General features: G+C 39.0%; 1 protein-coding gene and 1 pseudogene across 1 annotated transcript in view; both read right to left on the bottom strand.

Annotated features, from left to right (window-relative positions):
- Positions 1–23,586, bottom strand: part of AK9 (adenylate kinase 9) — a 121,443-nt gene that overhangs the window by 87,066 nt on the left and 10,791 nt on the right. The window contains exons 6-12 of the mRNA XM_060167474.1: positions 19,034–19,146; positions 15,641–15,829; positions 13,252–13,380; positions 9,495–9,573; positions 4,644–4,738; positions 1,263–1,402; positions 1,002–1,182 (exon numbers count right to left, since the gene is read on the bottom strand). Coding sequence (XP_060023457.1) covers positions 1,002–1,182; positions 1,263–1,402; positions 4,644–4,738; positions 9,495–9,573; positions 13,252–13,380; positions 15,641–15,829; positions 19,034–19,146 — 926 coding nt within the window. The remainder of the gene's footprint in view (positions 1–1,001; positions 1,183–1,262; positions 1,403–4,643; positions 4,739–9,494; positions 9,574–13,251; positions 13,381–15,640; positions 15,830–19,033; positions 19,147–23,586) is intronic.
- On the bottom strand, positions 2,693–3,742 carry LOC132530889 (alpha-2-macroglobulin receptor-associated protein-like; annotated as a pseudogene).

Below are 23,586 nucleotides of genomic sequence, written 5' to 3'. Positions count from 1 at the left end.
TGTTTGTCATATTTTACAATAAAAAAAGTTAAAAGCAAGTAGGAAATGTTACCCCTGTGTTTAAAAGAATTTAATAGCATTTGGAATAAATTCAAACTCCTTCCCAGGGCCTGCACTGTCTGACTACATCTTCAGCCATCTCCACCTTGTGCTGTTCCTCCTTTCACACTACGTGCTCCAGCCACACTGGCCTTCATATAACTCCTCTACATTCCAATTCCTCATCAAATCCTTTGGCTCTATCTTCAAATTATATCCCAAATCTGCCCACTTCTTACCACCTCTACTGCTATCACTCTGGTCTAAGCTAAAAGTAATTTCTCTTCACTTACCGAGGGTGGAGAATAAGATCACTGAGGGGAGAGGTCAAGGAACTGTCAGGTCAATGTGTTGGGAGGGTCATCTTTGTAGATAGTGAAATTACCAAGAATGATGACAGGAATGAGTGTGTGGAGGAAGGGTCGGTGGGCCAGGAGGGGTGTAACCCAGGGAACAGGAGATGAGTGAAACCAAGAAAGGTAATGGGTGGCTCAGTCTGCATGACATAGCAGTCAAATCTGGGGACTTTCGGGAGTGGCTATGGTCTGGAAGCTGCACTAAAGCATCGAGGAAGATGCCTTCCCCACTCCAAGCCCAGTGGAACAATTACCCAGTTGACAGTATAAAATTAAGAAAGCTGAGCACAGGGAATTCCCTGGCGGTCCAGCAGTTTGGACTCCGTGTTTTCACTGCTGAGGGCCCAGGTTCAATCCCTGGTCAGGGAACTAAGATCCCACAATCTACGCTGTGCGGCTAAAAAGAAATTTTTAACTTAAAAAAAAACAGAAGAAAGAAACACCTATCAGGCTGCAACAGAAGAATGATTTATTAAAGTTGGAGTTTGGGGGGTTTAAAAAAAAAAAAGAAAACTGAGTACAAATCCTAAAAGTCCTAAAATCCCACAAAGTATAATCAAGTATAGATAGGTAGAAAGCTAGTTAGGTAGCTAGCTAAGTAGTTACCTTTCCTTTGTAATGTTTTGCAAGCAGATTGCTAAGTGTTGTTTTCCCTGAAGACTGAGGTCCAAATATGAACACTTTAAATGGTGGTGCTGGCATAGGTGGAAGAAGATAGGGACGTGGGTTCAATAAAAATGTTTTTAATGCTTCTTCTGATGAAAGCCAGTATATTTTACCTAGAAAACTTAAAAAATGACATTATCATAAACAACTGAAAAGAGGTATGGGCAAGTTTTTAAATTAAATTCTGAAAATCTTACTTACCTCACAGAAAACTCTGGCAATCCTTGAAAAATTTTACCTTCTTTTAAAGTCACCGGACATGTATGTCCCCATCTGCTTCTCTGCCATCTGTATCTCGGTGCAATAAGTTTACAAGCTGCAAGAGTACGGAACAGCTCATCCTGTTAATAGCAAACAACATTAAAAATGTGGGCATAAGTTTGGCTGAAATTCACATTATTATTTCATTTCTTCTTTGATCATGTTCTACTATTTAAGAAATAATTCATAAAGGAAATTTTGGTTTTTTCCTCAATTGCAACCATTCTGTACTTGTCCAAAATTTAATAAGACAAATAGTTTTCATTTCTGTTTTAAGACCTTGTTTAAATTTTACTGAGCATTTTCTCTTGTAGGGTAGAATGAGCATAAGGTGGATAGAGCATTTTCTATTATCTGTTTCAGGAAACAGATTCTGAAAAATTCTTATTGAAAAGGTTTGAAAACATACCAGAATCTTAGCTAATTTACATAAGTTTTAAAATAGGAAGATGTTACATGCAGATTTGCATTGACTTAGCTGTTTCATTCTTCTTAAATGTAAAGTCTCCCTCAGCAATCCTCTGTTCGTCACCTGCAGAGTAGCTAAGAACCACTTCTCTACCGACTGCAGACTGCTGAGAGGGTCACTGTCCTAGCGCTACCTTGGCAGGGACAAGAGAACTGGAGGGAAACGACATGGTAGGCAACTGCAAGGGGGACAGGTCCAGGCTGGCTCCCTCCCACCTTCAGATGTGGATCTCACATGTATTGCTGGTTCCAGAGCTGACTGTGGAGGACAGATGAGAATGGAAGCTCTGGTCTTGCCTGCACTGCTGCAGTATGTGAGAGCAAAGAGGCATGCTGGTTTCGGGGATGTTGCATGGATGTCCCCACCTGAAGGCTGGAAGAAGCTAGATGGGAAGGAAACTGTCAATGCTTAGGGGAGCTGAATGACACTGAGAACCTTGCCGGTGGGGCACATTTGGCTACCACCCTTCTCCATGAGTCCACAGACAACGAGCTAGGGACTGAAATGTACCCAGTTAAGACAGGAAGCAGGCACTTTTTCCTTATCATCCCTATTTCCTGTCCAAACTTGAAGAAAGTGTGTGAATAGCAGACCATGCTCCTCTCTCAACTTTGAGCCCCCGAGGCTACATATCTAGCGGGGGCTGAGGGGCGATGAAAAGATGAGCTTTCAAATGAGTTTGATATCACAGCCGTAAAAATGATCATGACTGTCTCTGGTTAAAGGCAGACTGAACACATACATTTGTGTTTGCTTTTTTCCTAAAACCTTGCAAAAATGACAGCAGAGGAATGAAAAAAGAAATGAACTCACGAGGACACGGAGACTGGGAGAAGAGACCAGAGGAGCTGACAGCTAAGCAGCCGCAGCTATACACTTTTGTGTGTAGCTCCCTAGGCCCTCAGAGCTCATTGTGGTGAGCCCTGGAGACCCGCTGGACAGATCTTGTCAATATTTCTTTACCTTGTAGCCTAGCTCCTTGGTCTTCTCCTCCAACAAGGCGTATCTCTCTGTTCCGTGCCTGCTGCGCTCCCGGTGGCCAACCACGTGCTTGTTCGTGATGAGAAATTTCCAGCTGCTTCTGATAGTGGTTATGCTTTTCGATTTTGGTGTCAAAGTGCTTGAGCTCTTCCCAAAAGGATTCCAGTTCCTTCTCTGTGAAGTTGGCTGACCTGGCCGGGTCCCACAGATCCATCACCTGGGGCTCGTCGAACTCTGCCTTGGCGCCGCAGCCCCCGGTGGCCGACTTTCTGCAGGTGGTCGAAGTCCTGGCTTATGTCCCGCAGCCTGTCCTTCACTCGGCATGTCTGCTCTGCAGCACATTCTCCTGGCTGTGGGTCATGTCGGCGGGACTGACGACGTTTTCCTTAATTTCTTCTGTCCTGCTCAGGGTCTCCTGAAGGTCCTTATTCTCCTGGACCTTCTCCCTGTGATGCTGAAACTCCCACCACGACTGGTCCAGTTCTTCATTGAAAAACCTCCCGAAGGTCTTCGCCTTGTGCCACAGCTTCTCCAGCCGGGGGTCCTCCAGGCTGTGGTCCTCGGTGCCGGGGCTGAGGACGTTGCTGCTCACGGCTGGCCTGGGCGTCGTTTCTCCCGTCCCGACCAAACTTGGCCAGGATAACGTTGAGACTGCTGATAAGTTTTGCTTCTTTCTCTCCATCTTCATCTAAGCCTTCAGCCTTCAATCTCTTCCTCTTGAATTCGTCCCTTTCGCGTATGTATCTTGAAGCTCAAGCTTATATCTTGATCAGCATGGAGCTCGCACAATTTTACAGGAGAAAGATTAAGCCGCTGGGCCTTCCCCCACAGCTGATTCTGCTTCTCCTGGCGGAACTACCCCCGACCCGGGCTCGCGCTCCGAGGGCTGCGCGGGCTCATTCTTATCCCGCGAGAACTTGCCGCCGTGGCCGGCGGCCCGCCGGGCCCGGGAGGCGGCGGCGGCGGCGGCGGCGGCGGCGGCGGCGGCGGCGGCGGCGGCGGCGGCGGCGGCGGCGGTAGTAGTAGTTGCCGGAACTCGCGCAGCGCAGTCCGGACCCTCCGCGATGCCGTCTTCCTCCTCTGGAAGCCGAGACCCCGGCAATTGCGGGTCGGAAAAGCCCACAGGTTTTCTGAATACTTTAAATTTTCCCTTCAGTTATGACCTAGAAGTGACTCAGTACCTCAGTACAGAGCTTCTGTGTGCATCAGGCCCACCTTTCCTCCTCTTCAGCACCAGTTCGTGTTACATATTCCAGCTATATTCAGCCATTAAGATCTAGGGATTACACAGTACAGGATAACAAAATGACCTCTTTCCTTAAATTTATTTCCACAATTTATTTGAATTATAATATCTATGATTCTGGTATTAGTTTTTTTATTTCTATTTTTATAGGTGAATCTAAACTTCCCAGAATAGATCATATCCTCCACTTAAAAGTCCTGGTAGCCCTTTTAGCACTTGGCAATAATAATTTGATCACCATCACATCCACAATACATCAGGGCCAGGAACACAGTAGTTATTTTTAAAATTGGTTGAATGATTGGGGAAATGAATGAGTATAGAGTTGAGGGCTTTTATGTCTTTGCTTTCTTTGGTGCTGCAAAATTTTGAAACTGAACTTGGGTTTCTTTATTTCTTATTATTCCTGTGGTTGATTGTTCTGATTTTATTGTCTTTCTTTGTTTCAAAACTTTTGTTGTGTTTAGTGTCTACAAGAATATTGTGCCAATATTACAGCTTCCCAAATATCAAATCCATTTTTATAAAAGGTATCCTGAGAGCCTTTTAAACCTTGAAAGCATACAAATTAAGGTCACAACATATAGTGAAAGGGTAGACTTTCAAACAGTTAAAAATAACTTACGTTTTCCATCGTGTCATTAATTTCTTCCTCTGCACTCTGAAGTTTGGTTAAAACAGCTGCTCTTTTTAGGTTCAGATATTTAAGTCGATCCATAACTGTCTAAATTTAAAGAACAAGTCTTTTAATACATTGGCATTTGAACATCTCAAATGTCCTGAAAAAGTCATGAGCTCATGAGCAGAATACTTCCTTGTTCTTCCTAGCTTCTGGTAGTTTGCCGGCAATGTTGGGTGTTGCTTGGCTTGTAGATGCAACACTCCAATCTCTGCCTCTGTTGTGACATAGCCATTTTCTCCCTGTGTTCATGCGTCTCTTCTCTTATAAGGATGCCAGCCATATTGGATTAGGACCAATCCTAATTCACTATGGCCTCACCTTAACTTGATTACATCTGAAAAGATCCTATGTCCAAATGAGGTCACACTTACAGGTATTGAAGGTTAGCTCCTCAACATATATTTTTGGGGACACAGTTCAACCCATGAGAGTCTACCCTTTGGTCCCCAAATATTCATGCCCTTCCCTTGTTAATTCCCTAATTTATGTGAGAATCCTTATCTCATTGGTATTGAGCTTCTCCATGTAACTTGTTCTGGCCAATAGAATGTGGGCAGAAGTGCCAGGGTGCCATTGCTGGCCGGGGCCTCTAGGCTTGGCAAGTTTCAACCAGGCCTGTTGGAACTTCTGCCCTTTACCTTGAGGAAAGTGTGTCCCAGGTTGTAAAAAGTAGTCAAATTCTGGATATATTTTGAAGAAGAAGCCTGCTGTATATGCTGATGGGTTGGATGTGGGATATGAGAAAAAGAGAGGAGCAGCTGGAAGGATGGATGTGTCATATACTGAGAGGGGAAAACTGTGGGAGGAGTGTATTTGGGGCAGGGTGGTGGTGATGGCGGATCAGGACTTTTATCTTGCACATTTAATCTGAGATGACAATTATACTTCCAATTGGATATATTGGATATATTTAGTAGCAGTTGATTATACAAGTGTGAAATTCAGGGGAAAGGTCTGGTATAGTAATTTGAATTTAAGAGTTGCCAGCATTTAGAAGGTATTTAAAGCCATTGGGTTGGATGAAGTCTCCTAAGAAATGAGGGTAGATAGAGAAGAGAGCTCAAGGAATGAGTTCTGGGATCCTCCAACTCTAGAGGTTAGAGATGTAGAGTGTTAGAGGTAGAATGAGCTATAGTAGTGTGGGATCCCAGAAGACAAGGGAAGAAAGGAGCAGGAAGGAAGAAGTGATGAGCTGGGTCAAATATTGCTTCTAGGTGAATTAGATGAAGACCAAATAGTCACCGCTGGCTTTGATCAGGAGATCACTGATGATCTTGGCAAGAGCATCTTCTAAGTGAGGAGCTTCTCCCTAATTTGGTTGCACCACCAGCATTATTACTTATGTGGCCACCAGCCATATCAAACTAAAAATCTGGGCATTGCTTCTGACTTTTCTCTCTCCCTGTCCTCCTACATTAAGTAGCTCCCAGGTCTGTCTTCTGTCCATTCCCACAGTCACTACCCTAGGTTAGACCACCATCTCTTATCTGATGTGCTGCAAAAGTCAGAACTAGTCTTCCTCCCACCAACCTGCTTCTCCTCAGTTTTTCCTTTGCATTGCAGTCTGAGTGATCTTTCTTAAATGGAAGTAGAAGCATTTTACTCTCTGGCTTAAAACCTTTCACTGGCAGCCCACTCTCTCATGATGAGGTCTAAACTCTTCAACATGGCTTATGAGGCCTTTCTTGCTGCAACCCCTGCTTATTCCTAAAGTTTTGGCACTACTCCACTCCTACTCCATCCCCCTAAAAACTCCTCCATCTTCCAGTCCTTCATTCATTTCCTAGAACTCACTAGGCTCTTTTTTGCCTCTGGGGCTTCACACAGACCCTTCCCTCAGCCTGGAACACTGTCCCACCTTCCTCCCCTCACCAGCCCTCACGGTCTAATTACTCATCCTTAGAGTTTCAATTTAGAAATAATTACAGACACATGGCCTTCCTCACGAGATTAGGTCCTGTCCTTTTGCCATGAGCTCCTATAGTACCTTGTACCTCCCAGATGATAACACAAACTGCCCTTGAAATATTTATTTTCCCCCAACATATTGGATACTGTGTGAGGGGAGGGACTTCTCCGACCCCTTCCCATCTGTATCCCTAGAGCTTATCATAATGCTGCACACCTATTAGGTGTTTAAGAAGAAGGTAATGTATTTTTGTATTATTTTGTATTGGACTGTATATTTTTTGCTTTTATTTTTTTATGTAATGTATATTTTTGTATTTTGTCATTTTTATGATGCATATTATTTTGTATTATTTTTGTATTTTGTACTTTTGTGTTTTCTGGTTATTTTAAAACCATGAGTGTGTATAACTTTTAAATCAGAATGCAGATATTTTTAAAAAAGGCACAAGCTTATAGATACAGAAAGCAGACTGGTGGCTGCCAGAGGTGGGGGGTGGAGGATGGGAGGTAGACAAAATGGTTGAAGGAATTCAAAAGTATAAACTTTCAGTTATAAAATAAATAAGCCCTGGGGATGTAGTGTATAGCATGGTGATTATAGTTGATAGTACTATATTGCCTATTTGAAAGTTGCTAAGAGAATACATCTTAAAAGTTCTCATCATAAGAAAAAAAATTCTTTATGTATGGTGTCAGATGTTAGCTAGACTTATTATGGTGATCATTTCACAGTATCTACAAATATCGAACCATTATGTTGTATACCTGAAACTAATATAATGTTGTATGTCAATTATACCTCAGTTTAAAAAAAAAAGAATGAAGATATTTACATTTTGGGGGAAAAAAAACGTACCTTCTCTTCCTTAACATTCTAAGTGGGAAGTTATCACATGAAATATATTTAAATGATGTATTTAGTATGGTTACCATAAACAGAAGAATTACTATTATGTTTTTGCCAAAAATCATGCATTAGTCTTTCAAATCCACACATTTAAAAAAAACCCTTTCCCAAGCATTTTTTGCTTTTTTCTGATCATAAACATCTTGAACAAAAATCTTTCTGTATATCTCCATGTATTTCCTTAGAATAAATTACTAGAAATTGGGCCTCTTTGGACAGATGATAGACATTAAAAAAATCTTTTGGGGCTTCCCTGGTGGCGCAGTGGTTGAGAGTCCTCCTGCCAATGCAGGGGACACGGGTTCGTGCCCGGGTCCGGGAAGATCCCACATGCCGCGGAGCGGCTGGGCCCGTGAGCCATGGCCGCTGAGCCTGTGCGTCCGGAGCCTGTGCTCCGCAACGGGAGAGGCCACAACAGTGAGAGGCCCGCATACCGCAAAAAAAAAAAAAAATCTTTTGGATACATATATGCCGTATTATTTTCCAGGAAGATTGTGCCCTGTATGCTCCTACTGAAAGGGTATAAGAGCATTTCACAAACCCTCCCCACAATCCTGGATATTGGATAAATTTGTTAAATCTGCTAAGAAAATGTTGCTTTTTATTCTTTGTGCTGTTTGCATTTCTTTGACTAATAATATGATTATAGAAGTTTAAAAAAATATATCATTAGACATTTCTTGCTAAATTACCTGCGCATGCCCTTTACCTGTTTTTTCTATCGAGATATTTGCTTTTTTCCTATTGAAATATCAGAAGTTTTAAAATATTTATAAAAGATACTCTGCATTTGTTTATAATAAGTATGGAAACTATTTCCCCTCATTGTCATTTGTTTAATAGTGAAAATAATATTGTATTTTCAAATATGCATATATTCTGTTTAAAAAAAGCTTTATTGAGATATAATTCATATACCATATAATTCATCCATTTAAAGTGTACAATTAAATGGTTTTTAGAATATTCAGAATTGTGCAACCATCACCACAATTAATCCTAGAACATTTTCATCACCCCCAAAATATACCCTATACCCATTAGTAGTCACTCCACATTTATCCTGGGATCTCCCACAGTGGTAAACCCACGCCCCCCACCCCCTGCCACTAAGGAACCACTTATCCATTTTTTGTCTTTGTAGATTTGCCTATTTTGGACATTTCATGTAAATGGAATCATATGATATGTGATCTTTTGTAACTTTTCTTTACTTAGCCTGTGTTCAAGATTCATCCATGTTGTAACATGTGTCAATACTTCATTCCTTTTTATTGCTGAATAATATTCCATCGTATGAGTATACCACATTTTATTTATCCATTCATCAGTTAATGGACATTTGTGTTGTTTCTACCTTTTAGCTATTGTGAATAGTGCTGCTATGAATATTCATGCACAAATTTTCATTTGAACACCTATTTTCAATTCTTTTGGGTATATACCTAGGACACAAATTGCTGAGTCACGTGGTAACTCCATGTTTAACCTTTTGAGGAACTGCCAAACTGTTTTCCAAAGTGGCCACACCATTTACAATCCTACCAACTATGTACGGGTGTTCCAATTTTTCTACATCCTCACCAACACTTGTTATTTATTGTCTGTTTTGGTTTCTGTTTTTAATTTTAGCCATCTTAGTGGATTTGAAGTGGTATCTCATTATGGCTTTGGTTTGCATTTCCCTATGGCTCATGTTAAGCATCGTGTCCTGTGTCTATTGGCTGTTATCTGCTTTTCCTTTTCTTTGAGGCACTTTTGGTCACACAGAGATTTTAAATTCAAATGCGGTTTTGATTTAAATATGGACAGATGAATAAATACCACATCAAAATTTTAAGTGTCAAGATGAATTTTTCAAAAATAAATGGTATTAAAAAAGTAAATCTATTAATGATATTTATTAAAATAAGTATAATCCAGTTGATACTTTTTTGATTTTCCAAACTGTGGCATATTCTTACTGAGCATTGCACTTACCGTGAAGAGCTCCTCTGGGGGCTTATTTCCGTCTAGCTCAATGAGATACTGGGAATCGTGTTCAGCCATTACTTCCTGCAGATGATCGGACACAAGCCTCATCATTCAAGATCATTGGAAAAAGATCAGAATCTTAATATACCATGAAGAAATATTTAAAGCTAAATTATTTGCTTTATACTTGACATAATAGATGTTATTTTCAGGAGAGCTTTTACAAAAGCCTAAACTAGTCTTCTTACCATGAATTTTACTCTTTCTGTTTTTCCATTTTTCTCTACAGTGAAGTCTTAGAGTCTTTCCCAACAGAAGTGTTTTGGGGCATCTATCTCTCTGTATGTGTTCATAGAATAATAGAATAATAGAATAATAGAATAATAATAGAATAATAATAATAGAATAATTTCTACCAAACTGCTAGCTGAAGAATGGGGTTGGTTCATTTCACTTTTTATTCTCCTGGCTGTGGGTGATGTTCAGTATCCAGATATCCATCTCTGTAAACTGCCAAACCATAACCTCTGTGCAATTTTCCGTTAGACTCTTTCTTCTGCTTAACATTCATGGAGAATCTTTAGCCCTTATCTGCCATATGGTTTGTAAATGTTTTGCCTTGCTATGATTTATCTTTTGACTTTGTTTATGGTATCTTTTGCAATATAAAATATTTTTATGATGAAATCTGTTCTCATTGTTTCTGGATTTCCTTCCTTGCTTAAATTAGATTTTTTCTATCTCAAGGATATATTAATATTCTTATAAATTTTCTTCCACTATTTTTTTTACCATTAAAATCTAAAATCCAAGGGATTTTATTTTTTTACATTGGCAATGTTGAACTGTATCTGAGTCTTGTGTTCCCAGAAAGTAGGGATGGTGGGGAGATAAGACCCACCTCCACCTTTCCTCAAAGACTCGGATAAGATCCATCTCCATCTTTTTTCATGATTCCCATAGGACCTGAGGGTGGCTCTCTTGTTTACCTGCCTCCATAAAACCCCAGCCCCCTTACTTTTCTTTAAGAAAGTCCTCCTTAATGAACATTCTCCCTGTTGCAATCGTCTGAACAAAATCATCTCCTTAAATGTCCAGTACATTTTGTCTTTCATAATACTGCACAAGGTCAGGTTCTAAGTATTTCTTTTCTTCTAGACAGAAGGCACATTATGTCTGCATTATTTATTTAACCATAAATAACCATGCTCTGAACAAGGAAGTACATTATGCTTTTCTGCATTTCATATACTTTCCTTAAGCTAGATTCTTCAGAATGGACTTACTAAGTCTAAGGGTAGGAACAATCCTAAGGCTAAAGATCCTATACCAGGTCCGACCGGGAGTCAAGGTGGGATTCGAAGACAGGCGAGAATGAGGACTTAGCCTTGGATTACTCCTGAAGTAGGATATAAGCCAGAAAATGATGCAGGTTACTTTGCTCCCACTTGCTTTCCTCATGTCTTTTGAAGGAACACTGAATTTTGGTGGTATTGGCCTTCCAAGTGAATTGACATCTCATCCGGGTCAGAAGAGACTGGAATTGCAGGCTCCTACCTTTGAAGGCTCTCCCACCTCCCTCCACACACACCAGCACCTTGGAATTACCTTACAAGGCAAGCTATATACTATTCAGCAAGCGTCACCTAGGCCTAACGTCTAGGTTCTTGGCTTTGAAATTCTTGCTCTGCTGGCACCAGGGCAATCGATTCTTATCTATGCTTTGCTGTAGGGCTTAGAATTTTTCCACTTCTGGGCTTTTTTCAGACGAGCTGTCTAAAAACCACCATACTAATTTCTATTCCTTTCAGCAGGGTATGAGAGTGTGTGCTTTACCATATATACTTGCTAGAATTAGTAATTCTTATTCCTTGTTCATCTTTTAAAATTTGATCATGGAAATATCTCTTAATTTAGATTAGCCTTTATTATCAGTAAAGCTGAACATTTTTCTACAGGCTTGTTACTCTTTTGTCTTTCATTTTTGTGAATTGTCTGCTCGTATTTCTTGCCCATTTATCATCGGGAGGGTAAGACCTTACAGGTTTTAGAAAAATCATTTCTATGACCTTTTTTTTCACATTTAAAAAATTGAAGAATAGTTGATTTACAATGTGTTAATTTCTGCTGTACAGGAAAGTGATTCAGTATACATATATATACATTCTATTTTTAATATTCTTTTCCATTGTGGTTTATCACAGGATATTGGATATAGTTCCCTGTGCTATATAGTAGGACCTTGTTATTTATCCATTCTATATACACTGGTTTGCATCTGCTAACCCCAAACTCCCATCCATCCCTCCCCCACCCACCCTCCCTCCACTTTGTTAACCCTGTCTGTTCTCTATGTCTGTGAGTCTATGACCTTTTACTATATCAAAGCTTTAAATCTTTTATCATAGTTGATGTGGATATTTTTCAAGTTTGTTGTCTTTTTATTTGAGTGAGGTGTTTTTCAAAAATTTATTTCCAGAAGCTTTACATGTAATGAAACGGAAGCTGTTATTCTTTTTCCTTTGTGATCTCATCACTTGTTCAGCTGACCATCTGTTAAGCATTTACCACTCGTCAGAATTTGGGCACTGCCCTGGGCATTGGTGATGCTAGGATGTGAGACTTGGTCCCTATCCAACCTCCTGCCCATGAATATAGTTTTCTAATCTTCAGAATCTGATATTAATTATGCTTTATTTGATACCCAATGCCAGCCACTTAAGGAATATGTAGAATATTTTTGTTGAAGGAGAAAGAATATTATAGATAGACATGTAAATTATACTTAAGAAGCTATGTTTAAAGGCCGGGAATGGAAGAAGAAGAAGGGAGGAATCAAAGTCATACATAAGAAAACAAAAGTACTGAATCATTATGCTGTACACCTGAAACTAACACAATATTGTAAATCAACTGTATTTCAATAAAAAAAGAAACCAGTTTGGTTCTCATTTTTTGGCGGGGGTGGGGTGGGCAATGGTGATGAAAATGATCCATTCATTTGTCTCTAAAAATATATAAACATTATAAAACAGCATGAAACAAATTCTTTTAGTTTCTCTATCAGATGGGAAGAGGTAATTTGAGGACTGTTTTCTATTTTCTTTGTATTTCCATTGCTTAGCATGGTATCTGGCCAAATACCAGATAATAAATGTTTGTTGAATAAATCTCCAACATAAATTGGACAGAGTCTGCCCTGGATTTTTAACCATAAAAATATGCTTTCAATAATCATAATTTCAGTAATCATACTTTTAAAATGCTAATTATTTTAATTAAAAATTTCCTATTATAATATATAATGGCCTTATCATGTTTACAAATAATCATCTTTGAATGGGATAAACAGAGAAACCAGTCTGGGATAGCTCTTCTTTAGACTGCAATTTAACTAAATTAACAATTCCTTTTAGAATAAAAGATACACCTCAAGTGTACATTTGTTTTGATAAACCCATAAATGCTTTCACAAAACAATCTCTTGACATGGACTTTCCAGCCTACAACCATAAATAAATTCCCCTAATGACTTTTGAAAAATGCAATTTTCAGCAACATTCCTGCTTCGTAAGAGTAAAATAATATTGTTCTGTGAAACAGCTTTTGGAATGCAATCTTATTCTGATAGCATTTTACCAAGCTCAAGAGGAGGAGAATCAGGTAGATAATACATGAAGTGAAGAAATGTGAAAGTTATTTCAGGGTTAAAACACAGATACCAACATTCCCATTTTCAGCAATATATCTTGTTCTTACTTCTAAAGGGTGAAGAATTATTTCCTTATAAAATTTAACAATGCGTTCGATATTTTCCAAATAATCCTCAGGCCTCTGAACTAGATGTTGAAGAATTTCAGCCACCATCTGCATTTCAGCAATAAATGCCTAAATGGAAAAGATGTTAAATATATGTTAGTCGTTATTTTATTTACAAGTCATATCCCTCCCTCCTTATACCTAGATGCCCTTTTGGGATGAGAAGAAGGGAGAAGGGCAGATTAGAAACAGGATTTTTATTTTAGAGACATAGCACACCCCTGAAGTTCCTTAATCAGATGGAATAAAGCTTTAAATTCACTTGGATACTTACTAATTTCTTTTTGCTCCCCAATAAGTAGGGAAGAGTAAAGGAATAACATCATATTTTTAGAGACAAAGAAATTAGATTTTTTATGAATACCTGAGCTTGTAGCTCATTCATTCATTGATTCATTCATTTAATAAAGCTTAAGTGCCTACTCTGTGCCAGACACTGTTCGAGGAGCTTGAGAGATGACAGAGAACAAAACTGGGGAACAGAACAGAACTGAGCCCTGGGGCTCAGAGAGTACATGTCCCAATTGAGGAAGACAGAGTATAAATAAGTAGACAAACAAATACCTCACAGGTTAGGCTGTGGTGGTAAGAGCTAAGAAGAAAGATGATGCAGGGGAGAGGGGATGGAGAGTGATGGGAGAAGGTGGTCATGAAAGGGTTCTCTGAAGAAGTGACATTTGAGTAGAGCCACACAGATTTCTGGGGAAAGAATATTTCAAGGCAGAGGAAATAGTATGTGTAAAAGTTCTCAGCCCAAGGCCTGGTAGGCATTCAATATCATATTTATTATCTTATTATCATATTTGTTATCTTAATTACAATGGTATGCTTTATTCAGGCTAAAATGACACACTTTTTTTCCTATTTGCTGTGAGGTTTACCTTTTTAAAAAATCTGGTATATAGATGCTGACTTTTATCTAATGCCTTATTTGCACAGGGAAGATTATTTTATATTTTTAAAATAACAGTTTTTAAAAATTGAGATGTAATTGACATATAACATTACATTAGTTTCAGGTGTACAATATAATGATTCAATACAGTTGATCTTTGGGCAACGTGAATTTGAACTGCATGGGTCCACTTATAGGAGGATATTTTTCAATAGTAAATACCATACTACTACATGATCTGCGGTTGTTAGGATGTAGAACTGCGGATACGGAGGTTGGATTGTAAAGTTAACTTGGATTTTTAACTGCATGGAGGGTCAGTGCCCCAACCCTGGAGTTGTTCCAGGGTCAGCTGCATTTGTACATATTGTGAGATGATCACAATAAGTCTAGTTAACCTCCATCATCATACATAGTTACAATTTTTTTCTTGTGATGAGAACTCTTAAGATCTACTCTTAAGTGAAAGAACGAATGTCAAAAATTCATTTAACCTATTAGTGAGGGAACCAGCAGGATGACAAAGCTGAAGTATCTATAATAACTGAAATCAGAGTGCAAAGTTTGATATCCTGCTTAATATCCTACAGGGCAATAAAACTGTAGCCTTTGGGGCTTATCTTTTCCACTAGACAAATGATTTGCGATGTAGCCATCTACAAATTAACATCTGACTTCACAGAGTCTAGGCCCTAATAGAAATAGTATTTATTCATAATAATTTAGAAATTATTTTAAATTATTAAACATTATAAATAAATAAATTTATAATAGAAATCACAGGTATATTTCAGTAGGGCAAGGACTGGCAAACTATGACCTGTCCCACCCCAGTAGGCTAAATCCAACCCGTCACCTATTAACAGATTTCTTTATATCAATTTTCCTCATTAAGTCATGGTAGAAGATTCTTTTGAGGCCCTATTGCATTATGCTTACTAGTACTGAATTTAGGATTGTTGTATCAACATTATATGTGAAATTGGGCTATAGCTTTCTTTTCATGTGCTCTCTTTATCAGAGTTTGAAATCGGGGTTATACTAACTTCATAAATTGGATTCTGACTGGGCTACCTTCTTCTCCATATTACACTTGTCTTATATGGCTCTAACTCCTCACTCTAGCTTACATAGTGCTTGACACATAGTAGGTGACCAGTAACTCTCTGTTGCTATGAAATGAAGCAGATTAGCTGTCAGGATATGGAGGGACTTCCATACTGACAAGAAGGATGATCTTAAACTTGATGACCTCTACATTATGATCTAATGGTTCTTGAAAACATGAAATATTTTTGCTATTTCCTCAAGACTAAATGAAAACTTAAAGAAAGTGTAATTTTCTCTAGTAGCTGCTATTTTTTAATTATTTATACTATCATTTAATTTAATGATAGCAGTTTAAAAGTGTAGTATCTGGTATAGGGATATTACCTCTTCTTCTTCTTGCTCTTCTTCCTCTTCCCTTTCCTCTTCTCCTTTTCCTTCCTTTTGGGCTTCTTCCTTCTTTCTCCTACGACTCTCAATAATTTCAGGATCCCACTGATCTCTTGTGAATATGTATCCTGTACTACTGTGCTGCCTTTGCCCCGAAATTCTTTGGCATAAATCATAGTCAGGACACTAAGGAACAACATTAGTAATTACATAAAACATTTTGAATATGCCTTTACTTCCTATTCACATATTATGCAGTATCTAAACTCCCAAATTCCTCAAAACCCTGAGCAAATTCAATACTGTAAATGGCATTTTGAATCAGATTTTATCATATACCAAGAGAGGCACAAGATACAACTTTTATGCTATGACAACACTTTTCTTTACCCAAAAGTAACACATGTGAGAAAGTATCAGAAGCTTTAAGATTAAAATAAAAAAAGAGAGTTAGAATAACAGTAGAAAGAGCCAGAGAAATAGAATAGAAAAATCAATTTAGTCAGCAAAGGTACACAGGAGGATTCTGTCAGATTAGTTTGAAAAAGCTGAGAATGGATGAAAATGGGGGAATAGCCACAATCTTATGACAAAAAAAATATATCTTGTATTTATAGTATTTACTATCATTTACGGCTTTATGGATGAAGTAGTTCATAAAATAGCATCAATGAATGGGACCTGAAAGGTCATCTAGTTTAGTCTAACCTTTTCATTTTGTAAATGAGAAAACTGAATCTGGATAGTAAAACAGGACAAAACCAAAGTCTATGAGTAATGTTCTCATTTCAAGTGCTTCCACGTGTGTAATATTTTACTCAATTCTTAAACTAACCCTGTAAGAGAAATAATACAATATGATTAAAGCCATTTTGCAGATCAGAGAAGGACTGCTCTGGCAGGGTAAGGTCACAATGTCATGAGGGGAAACTACAACTTGGGACCAGGCCTTCTGATCTGTAGCCCACGCTCTGTGACACATTATTAATGATAAACTAAGGTTTTGAGCTGTAAATCCTGCTCTGAATATTTTTCACGATAAACTCTGGATGACATTCTATAGTAGTGGTTCTCAAACATTAGAGTGTAACTGTATACAGAGGACCGTAAAAAAAAGATTTCTTCTTCCCCTGTGATTTATTAAGTCTAGAGTGAGGCTCAGACATTTTAGCAAACATTGTCAGTGTTTCTGATGCCAACAGCTCATGCATCACACTTTTGAGAAACAAAGGAAGCAAGAAACTTTAGAACTTTTCGTGCTCATTTTCTGATTTCTTCAGACTACTTCTATATGGAGATGGGATTGGTATTTACTGAGGCAAGACTTTTATTTAGGGTTTCTAATTTTTTCACAAAAAAAGATCTCAACCCATTCTGGTAATTAAAAAAAACACATGTATATTTGCCCTCATTTGGCAACGCAGAATACCCACATTTTGGGTCCTTGACAAAGACTATTGTCTCCTGTTTTCACTTATAGGAAGTGATTTATTAATCTTAGGGTGAATCTGAAGTTATGCCTGGGAGCAGTGATCCTCAAACTTCAGCAGCATCCATGTGTACTGGAGGGCTTCTCAACACAGACAGCTGGATGCTACCCCAACAGTTTCTGTATTTCTGGGGTGCTCCCTGAGAATCTGCATTTCCAACAAGCTTCTTGAGTGCTGCTAATGCAGTTGGCTCTCGGACCAAATTCTGAGAACCACTGCTGTAGCAGATCACTGGCCCTTAATGCGTTTTGTTTGTTTGTTTGTTTTTTTAGTATACAGACCTCTTTATAGTATGATGAAAGCCATAGGCTTTTGCTTCAGAAAAATGTCCATGCACATAAAATTTGCATATAGTTTCAGAATGTTCATGGATGCTTAAGGATTCATGGATCCCAGGCTAAAAACTTCTGGTCTAGAAATCCCAGACTCTATTCCCAAATAAGGCCAAACCATCAGAGAAGTGTGTGCTGTACTGAAGTTCTATCTCCCATGAGGCCCTCTGATTATGCCCCAGCTACCTGTGGAAACTGCCATGGACACCCACCATCACACAGTATCAATGGGGTTAAGGACTTCATTCTCTACGTTAACAATCCTTATGTTGAGACCCATGTAAGATATATCTCTCATTTTGTTTTTCCTGAGGAATGGCTTGTCTTTTCATGGGCAATGCGGATTTTATATAACTGGTCACATTTCCCCTTCTGCTTTGGTTCATCAAACTTAGAACCAAATTTATGACCCAAATTTAGTGAGCATTTGGAGCCTTATGGCCTGTATATCTCTGTGTTCTTATTCCACCCAGTCTTAATTTCCTATATAATCTCTGTGTTCCATGGCCTAGACTTTATATTTGGTTTCAGTGAATTGTTTGAGATTTTTTTTCTCTCCATTATACATATGTTCACATGGGTGACATTCTGAAGGTCACACAGGGATTTTGATTGGCCTCTAACCATGACATTGGGCTGGGGCTGCAGATGACCCCAACACCCATCACTGAATGCCACCTGTCTCTCACAGCTAGCCCAAACACACCACTGAGTCCCTGCACCTGAGCTGAGGACCATCTAATTTATTTTGAGTTGTCAAACCCTTTGGGGAATCAGGCAGGGTATTGTTATAAATGGTTATCATTCATGTTCATATAAACAAGTGGTCCCCACCTCACTGCATTCTTACCACAACCCTATGAAGAGCTATCTTTGTATCATCTTTGTGAAGAGGAAATTGAGGCTCCTAAATGTGATTTACCACGTTCTACAGTTGGTAAAGGAGAGAAATGGGAACAGGACCAACCCATCAGTGTTCTTTAACATTCGTACATCCAATAATTTGTTCATTCTTTCATTTTATTTAACTGGCAAACATATTAGGTACCACTTATTGTGCTAGTTGAGGTTTACAGGAGTGATACATGGTTCCTGCCGCCAAGTAAGGCAGAGTCTAGAAGACAATGGACAATTACAACACAGTGAGGTAATATGATAGAAAAGAGCAACATGAATGGTCATCAGAGAAGTATTTAACTTTCCTGTGATGAAGCAGCTGTGGGGGAGAGAGAGAGGGAGAGAGAGGGAGAGAGAATGAGAGTTAGTTAATGTTTGTGTTGGTGCGGAGGGGTTGATTGTTGGGGAAAGTTCTGCAGAGATGATGCCTGAACTGGCGTTGAAAGGATAACTGTGATGAAGCCTGGTGAAGAGGCAAGGAGGTGTTTCCCGTGGATGGAGCTACAGGTGCAAAAGCACAGAGGTATGACAAAGTATAATTCAGACCCTATAACTGATGCATAAATTATTATTTTCCTAACTCCTTAAAACAATTAAGAACATTCCTTGAATTTAACTATCAAAAAGAATGGTTATATATACCATACTAGAAACACAACTAATATTCTTACCTTAATATTGATTATAATATCAGGTTTCAAATTTAAATTTCTAATTAATTCTATTTGCTGGAAAATAGTCATGGCATCCTGTGAAAGTGATGGTATTTCAGTGATAATATAGCCTGTAGAGTAAAACATAATTTTAAAAGTTTTATAATATTATCAATGTCTGAGAGCATGGATTTATTATTATTACTTTATAAAAATATCATTTAGTTATTGATGAATACTAATGCTGGTCTTAAAATCATCTGTCAACATTTAAAAATTAATAGTTAAGGTTATTGCCACATGAATTATAACTCTGAATAATGTTTTTCTGACAATAAATAAAACCATTGGGCTAGGAGGAGACATCTTTAAAAATTCCAAATCAAGTTATTTTAGGCACATGAGGTGCCTAGAGAAGGAAGTTCCATGCCAATAATTCTTTAACTCATGTTAGGAAAGCTCATATGATGAATGGTAAAGGTATATTATAGTGGGTTGCATGGCATATTATTTTTATTTCTTGAATTAATATTTCATAATACAATGGAATATATATGTATATGTTTATATAAGTTACAGAGAGTAACAAAATACCCATGTAACCCTCATACATTTTAAGAAACAACATTATCAATATGATTTTGGCTTAGTACATTTATTGGCTTGCATCCCTACCCAGAAACCTATATCTTCTCATTGAAATTCACCCTGGATACCATCATCATATTAGTTTCCTTAATATATTTCTTTAATTATGTCACTCTCTTGCTTGAGAAACCTTTCTCCTGTTAATAAATTCTTAACTCTGTTGCTGGGAATTAAAGGCCTTCGAACAATTTTTCTGCTGTTTTATAGAATATTTTTTTCTTGGAGGAACAACTGACAGACAAATTATGGTTATTAAGCTTTGATTTTTGGCAGACATTTTATAAAAACTGAATGGAGTGAGGCTGTCAAGACTGACCAGTGTCTCCTCTGGGACACGATGGCTGGCATTAACCCCTTGGTCTGACGCATTGCAATTGTGGGTGTTGTGGTGAAGGGACTGCATGACTTAGCCCTAGATTGAATTCAACCTTGGATAATTCCAGAGACCAGTCAGTTCCCAGAGTTCATGCCCTCCCCTTCTAAGAAACAAGGGATTACACAAGACCTTCCTCCCATTCCCTCTGCTGCCAGCACTGCCCACATTTGTCTATTGTAAGTGGATGACAGAAAGATGCTTGGCACTCTGTTTGCTGTGCTCTCCAGCACCCTGCCCATTACTACAACCACTGCCACTGCCCTGAGAGCTTATCAGGCATTCCAAGTGTGACTGTTTGCAGGCATGCCAAACCTTTGCACATGTATATTTGAATGAGTTTCATACTTGATCTCTTCCCTGGTGGAGGCAGCAGAAGAGTGGGTTGTTTCCATGGGGTCTGGCTGTCTCCTGATAGGCCATTATTTGGGTTGCCTTAATGTTCTGAGCAATGGATTTGGGGGCTCTACCCAATGAGAGGTGGCCAGTATCATCATATCCAGACCCTGGAAATCTGTCTATGGAAGAGTTGCGGCAGAGACAGTTACGTCGCTTGTTTATCTCACCTGTGAAGATTTACAGTGGAATAACTTAGTTCTCTGGATCCAATTCTGGGAAGATCTCAGGGGGATACTTCTTAGAGCTACTGAGCCCACTGTCAACCTCTCTAATCCCAGAGACATGTTGTGAAGATGGAAGCATAGGTGAGGATTCCACCCTCCGTCCCACTTCTCCTTGACACCATTACCAAGCCCTTGCACTCCATGCTGAAAACAGAGGAATGGTAGACCCCATGCCACTCCTTGCTGGAAGGCTCTGCGTATACTATCATAGGCAGAATAGGCACTCAGCAGGCTAATGCCCAGCCTGCATCACCCCCACCAAGGGAAAACTCAAAGACTGTTCACACCACAGCCCAGGGGAAACCAACAGGCCCATACCGTCACTTTGCCCCCGCTTCCTGGCACAGTGAGAAGAAGGAGGTATTCCCTATAGCCACAGAACTGAAGATGGTATGCTACTGCTTTTAGATGGAAGTGTTGAGAGATTCATGGACATTGGGCAGCTTAGCGTCCAGCCTGCCCTGATAGTCATCTCACCTCAGCCCAGCCTGGCATGAGTGGCCATATTGGTGACTTACAGTACCATCCACAATGTGCTATACCTGGGGCAGGGACGGCCCAGACCAGGGCTGTCCATCAGTCACGAAGGAAAATGATTTTTTCTGCAATCTAGAAGGAGGATGCAGAGAAGGGCTTCTCAGGGTGCCCAGGAATTGACTCTACCATTTTCTCTTGGGTGAGGATGCAGCTCATGGAAGCTGATTTTGGCTCAAGGCCAACACAGCATGACAGGTTGTGAGTGAAGGGATTATAACTGTAGATTGTGTAACTTTTTTCTAAATAGTGCCAGAACCTCCAAGTATAAAAGGGCTCTGGTACAGAAAAATATTAAGATTGGATCTGGCAATACTTTACTGACAGCACATCAGCTGTCTTTAGGGATCTTGGAGTCATCAATTACCCAGCCTTACCCAGCCCCGACCCAAGTTAATATCTCTATTTTGAAAGCCCTTCACTTCCAATATTGCTTCTACCGTCTACCAGGCTGCTGGGTAAGACCAAACATCAGAAAGAATCCTTGCTTAGCAGAGAGTTTCAAACTGTGTTTAGCAAAGTGCTAGGTTCCAAAGGAATTCCTTTGGGGCTGCTGTAGGACAGGTGAGGGGAGGCTGGGCAGAAGGGGCTCAAGGTCCTGCCTTCACTGTAGCCTTTAAACGAGCCCAGTTGTGCATGACTAGACCGTGGCCATGCACTTGCATGCTGATAATGTGGACCTCAGACTCAAGAAATCATTTATAGGGACTTCCCTGGTGGCACAGTGGTTAAGAATCCACCTGCCAACGCAGGGGACACGGGTTCGAGCCCTGATCCGGGAAGATCCCACATGCCACGGAGCAACTAAGCCCGCGAGCCACAACTACTGAAGCCCACGTGCCTAGAACCCGTGCTCTGCAACAAGAAAAGCCACTGCAACGAGAAGCCCGCGCACCGTAATGAAGAGTAGCCCCCGCTCGCTGCAACTAGAGAAAGCCCGCACGCAGCAACAAAGACCTAATGCAGCCAAAAATAAATAAATAAATTTATAATAAAGAAATCATTTATAGCACTCTCCTCTGCAAGCTCTCAGGATAAGTACCAGAGCACAGGAAGTCTAGGGGAAAGAGGAATACATTAAATGACAGCAGGAGGTGCAATCAGCAAACTCCAGAAGGTAGGAAACTCTAAAAGACAAACAACCAGTTTTTTCAGCATAGAAAACACAAGATGATGTAAAGAGGTAGGGGCAACTTACAGATTAAAAAGTACTTGTGACATACTGATAAGTAGCAATATATGAAACCTGTTTGGTTGGATCCTGCTTCCAAAATCAAAAAACAAACAAAAAAACACCAACTAGAAAAAAAATATGAGGCACATAGTGAAATTTGACAATAGACTGATTAGTAGATGATTTATTATTAATTTTTTAGGTATGATAATAGTAATGTGATAAGTTTTAAAAGAGTCCTTATCTTTCTGAGATACAGACTAAAACATTTACAGATGAACTGATATAATATGGATTAGCTTCAAAATAAAGTAGGTTGGGGGGAATGTATGCAGAGGCATAGATGAAATAAGACGAAACAACAGTTGTCATTGTTGAAGCTGGGTTTTTGACACATGGGGGGATTTTATATCATTCTCTACTTTTGCTTGAAATTTTCTGTAATAAGAAGTTAAAAGGGTTATGAACACTGTGAATGGCATAGCTGAGTAGATTTATTTTTCTCATGTTTTTTCCTTTCTCTTTTTGCCAATACTTATAATTTATGCCATTTTTTTGTTGCCATGTAAGTCACTCTAAATTTTCTCAAGAGGTAATGTGAGGTAAAGAATAAACAAAAAGATATTTGCCTATCTAACTTTACATATGCATTTTCAGCTTCAATCATTATACTTTTTGAGGTCATTTATTGACCTATGTCGGAATTCTGTGATTGTCCTTTTTACCTTTTTGTTCATTTTACTTCCCACATTCTGGGTGTTTTTCCCAAGTTCATCCTCTTTATTACTGATCAGTAGATATATAAATGGATAGATAGCATATTTATATGAAATAAAGGAGATGATATCGGGATATATATCTATATATGTATGAATAGATATAGTTCATTCTGTACATAATCTATATATAGATCTACCTATAGACATAGATGATATACATATATATATATATTTTTCATTGTACTGCACTTTATTTGTATTCCTTTATTTGTATTCCTGTATTCTTTTTGAAGATTGAATCATATAAACTTAAAATTTGAAAACAAATGTAGATTCTGAAGAATAAAAACAAGTGAACAAGCAAATAAAACTATTGGAGTTGCTCAACTGAATTCGGACTCTGGGATTCCTTTCCTATGCCAGGGCAAAAAAAAAAAAAAATGCAATTTCAGGAATTACTTGTGCCTCAGATAAACCACGAGTTTTAAGGCTGCATTGAT

The sequence above is a fragment of the Lagenorhynchus albirostris genome, chromosome 12, assembly GCF_949774975.1.
Source record: "Lagenorhynchus albirostris chromosome 12, mLagAlb1.1, whole genome shotgun sequence".
Lineage (NCBI taxonomy): Eukaryota > Metazoa > Chordata > Mammalia > Artiodactyla > Delphinidae > Lagenorhynchus > Lagenorhynchus albirostris.
This window is presented reverse-complemented; position numbering and strand designations above follow the sequence as displayed.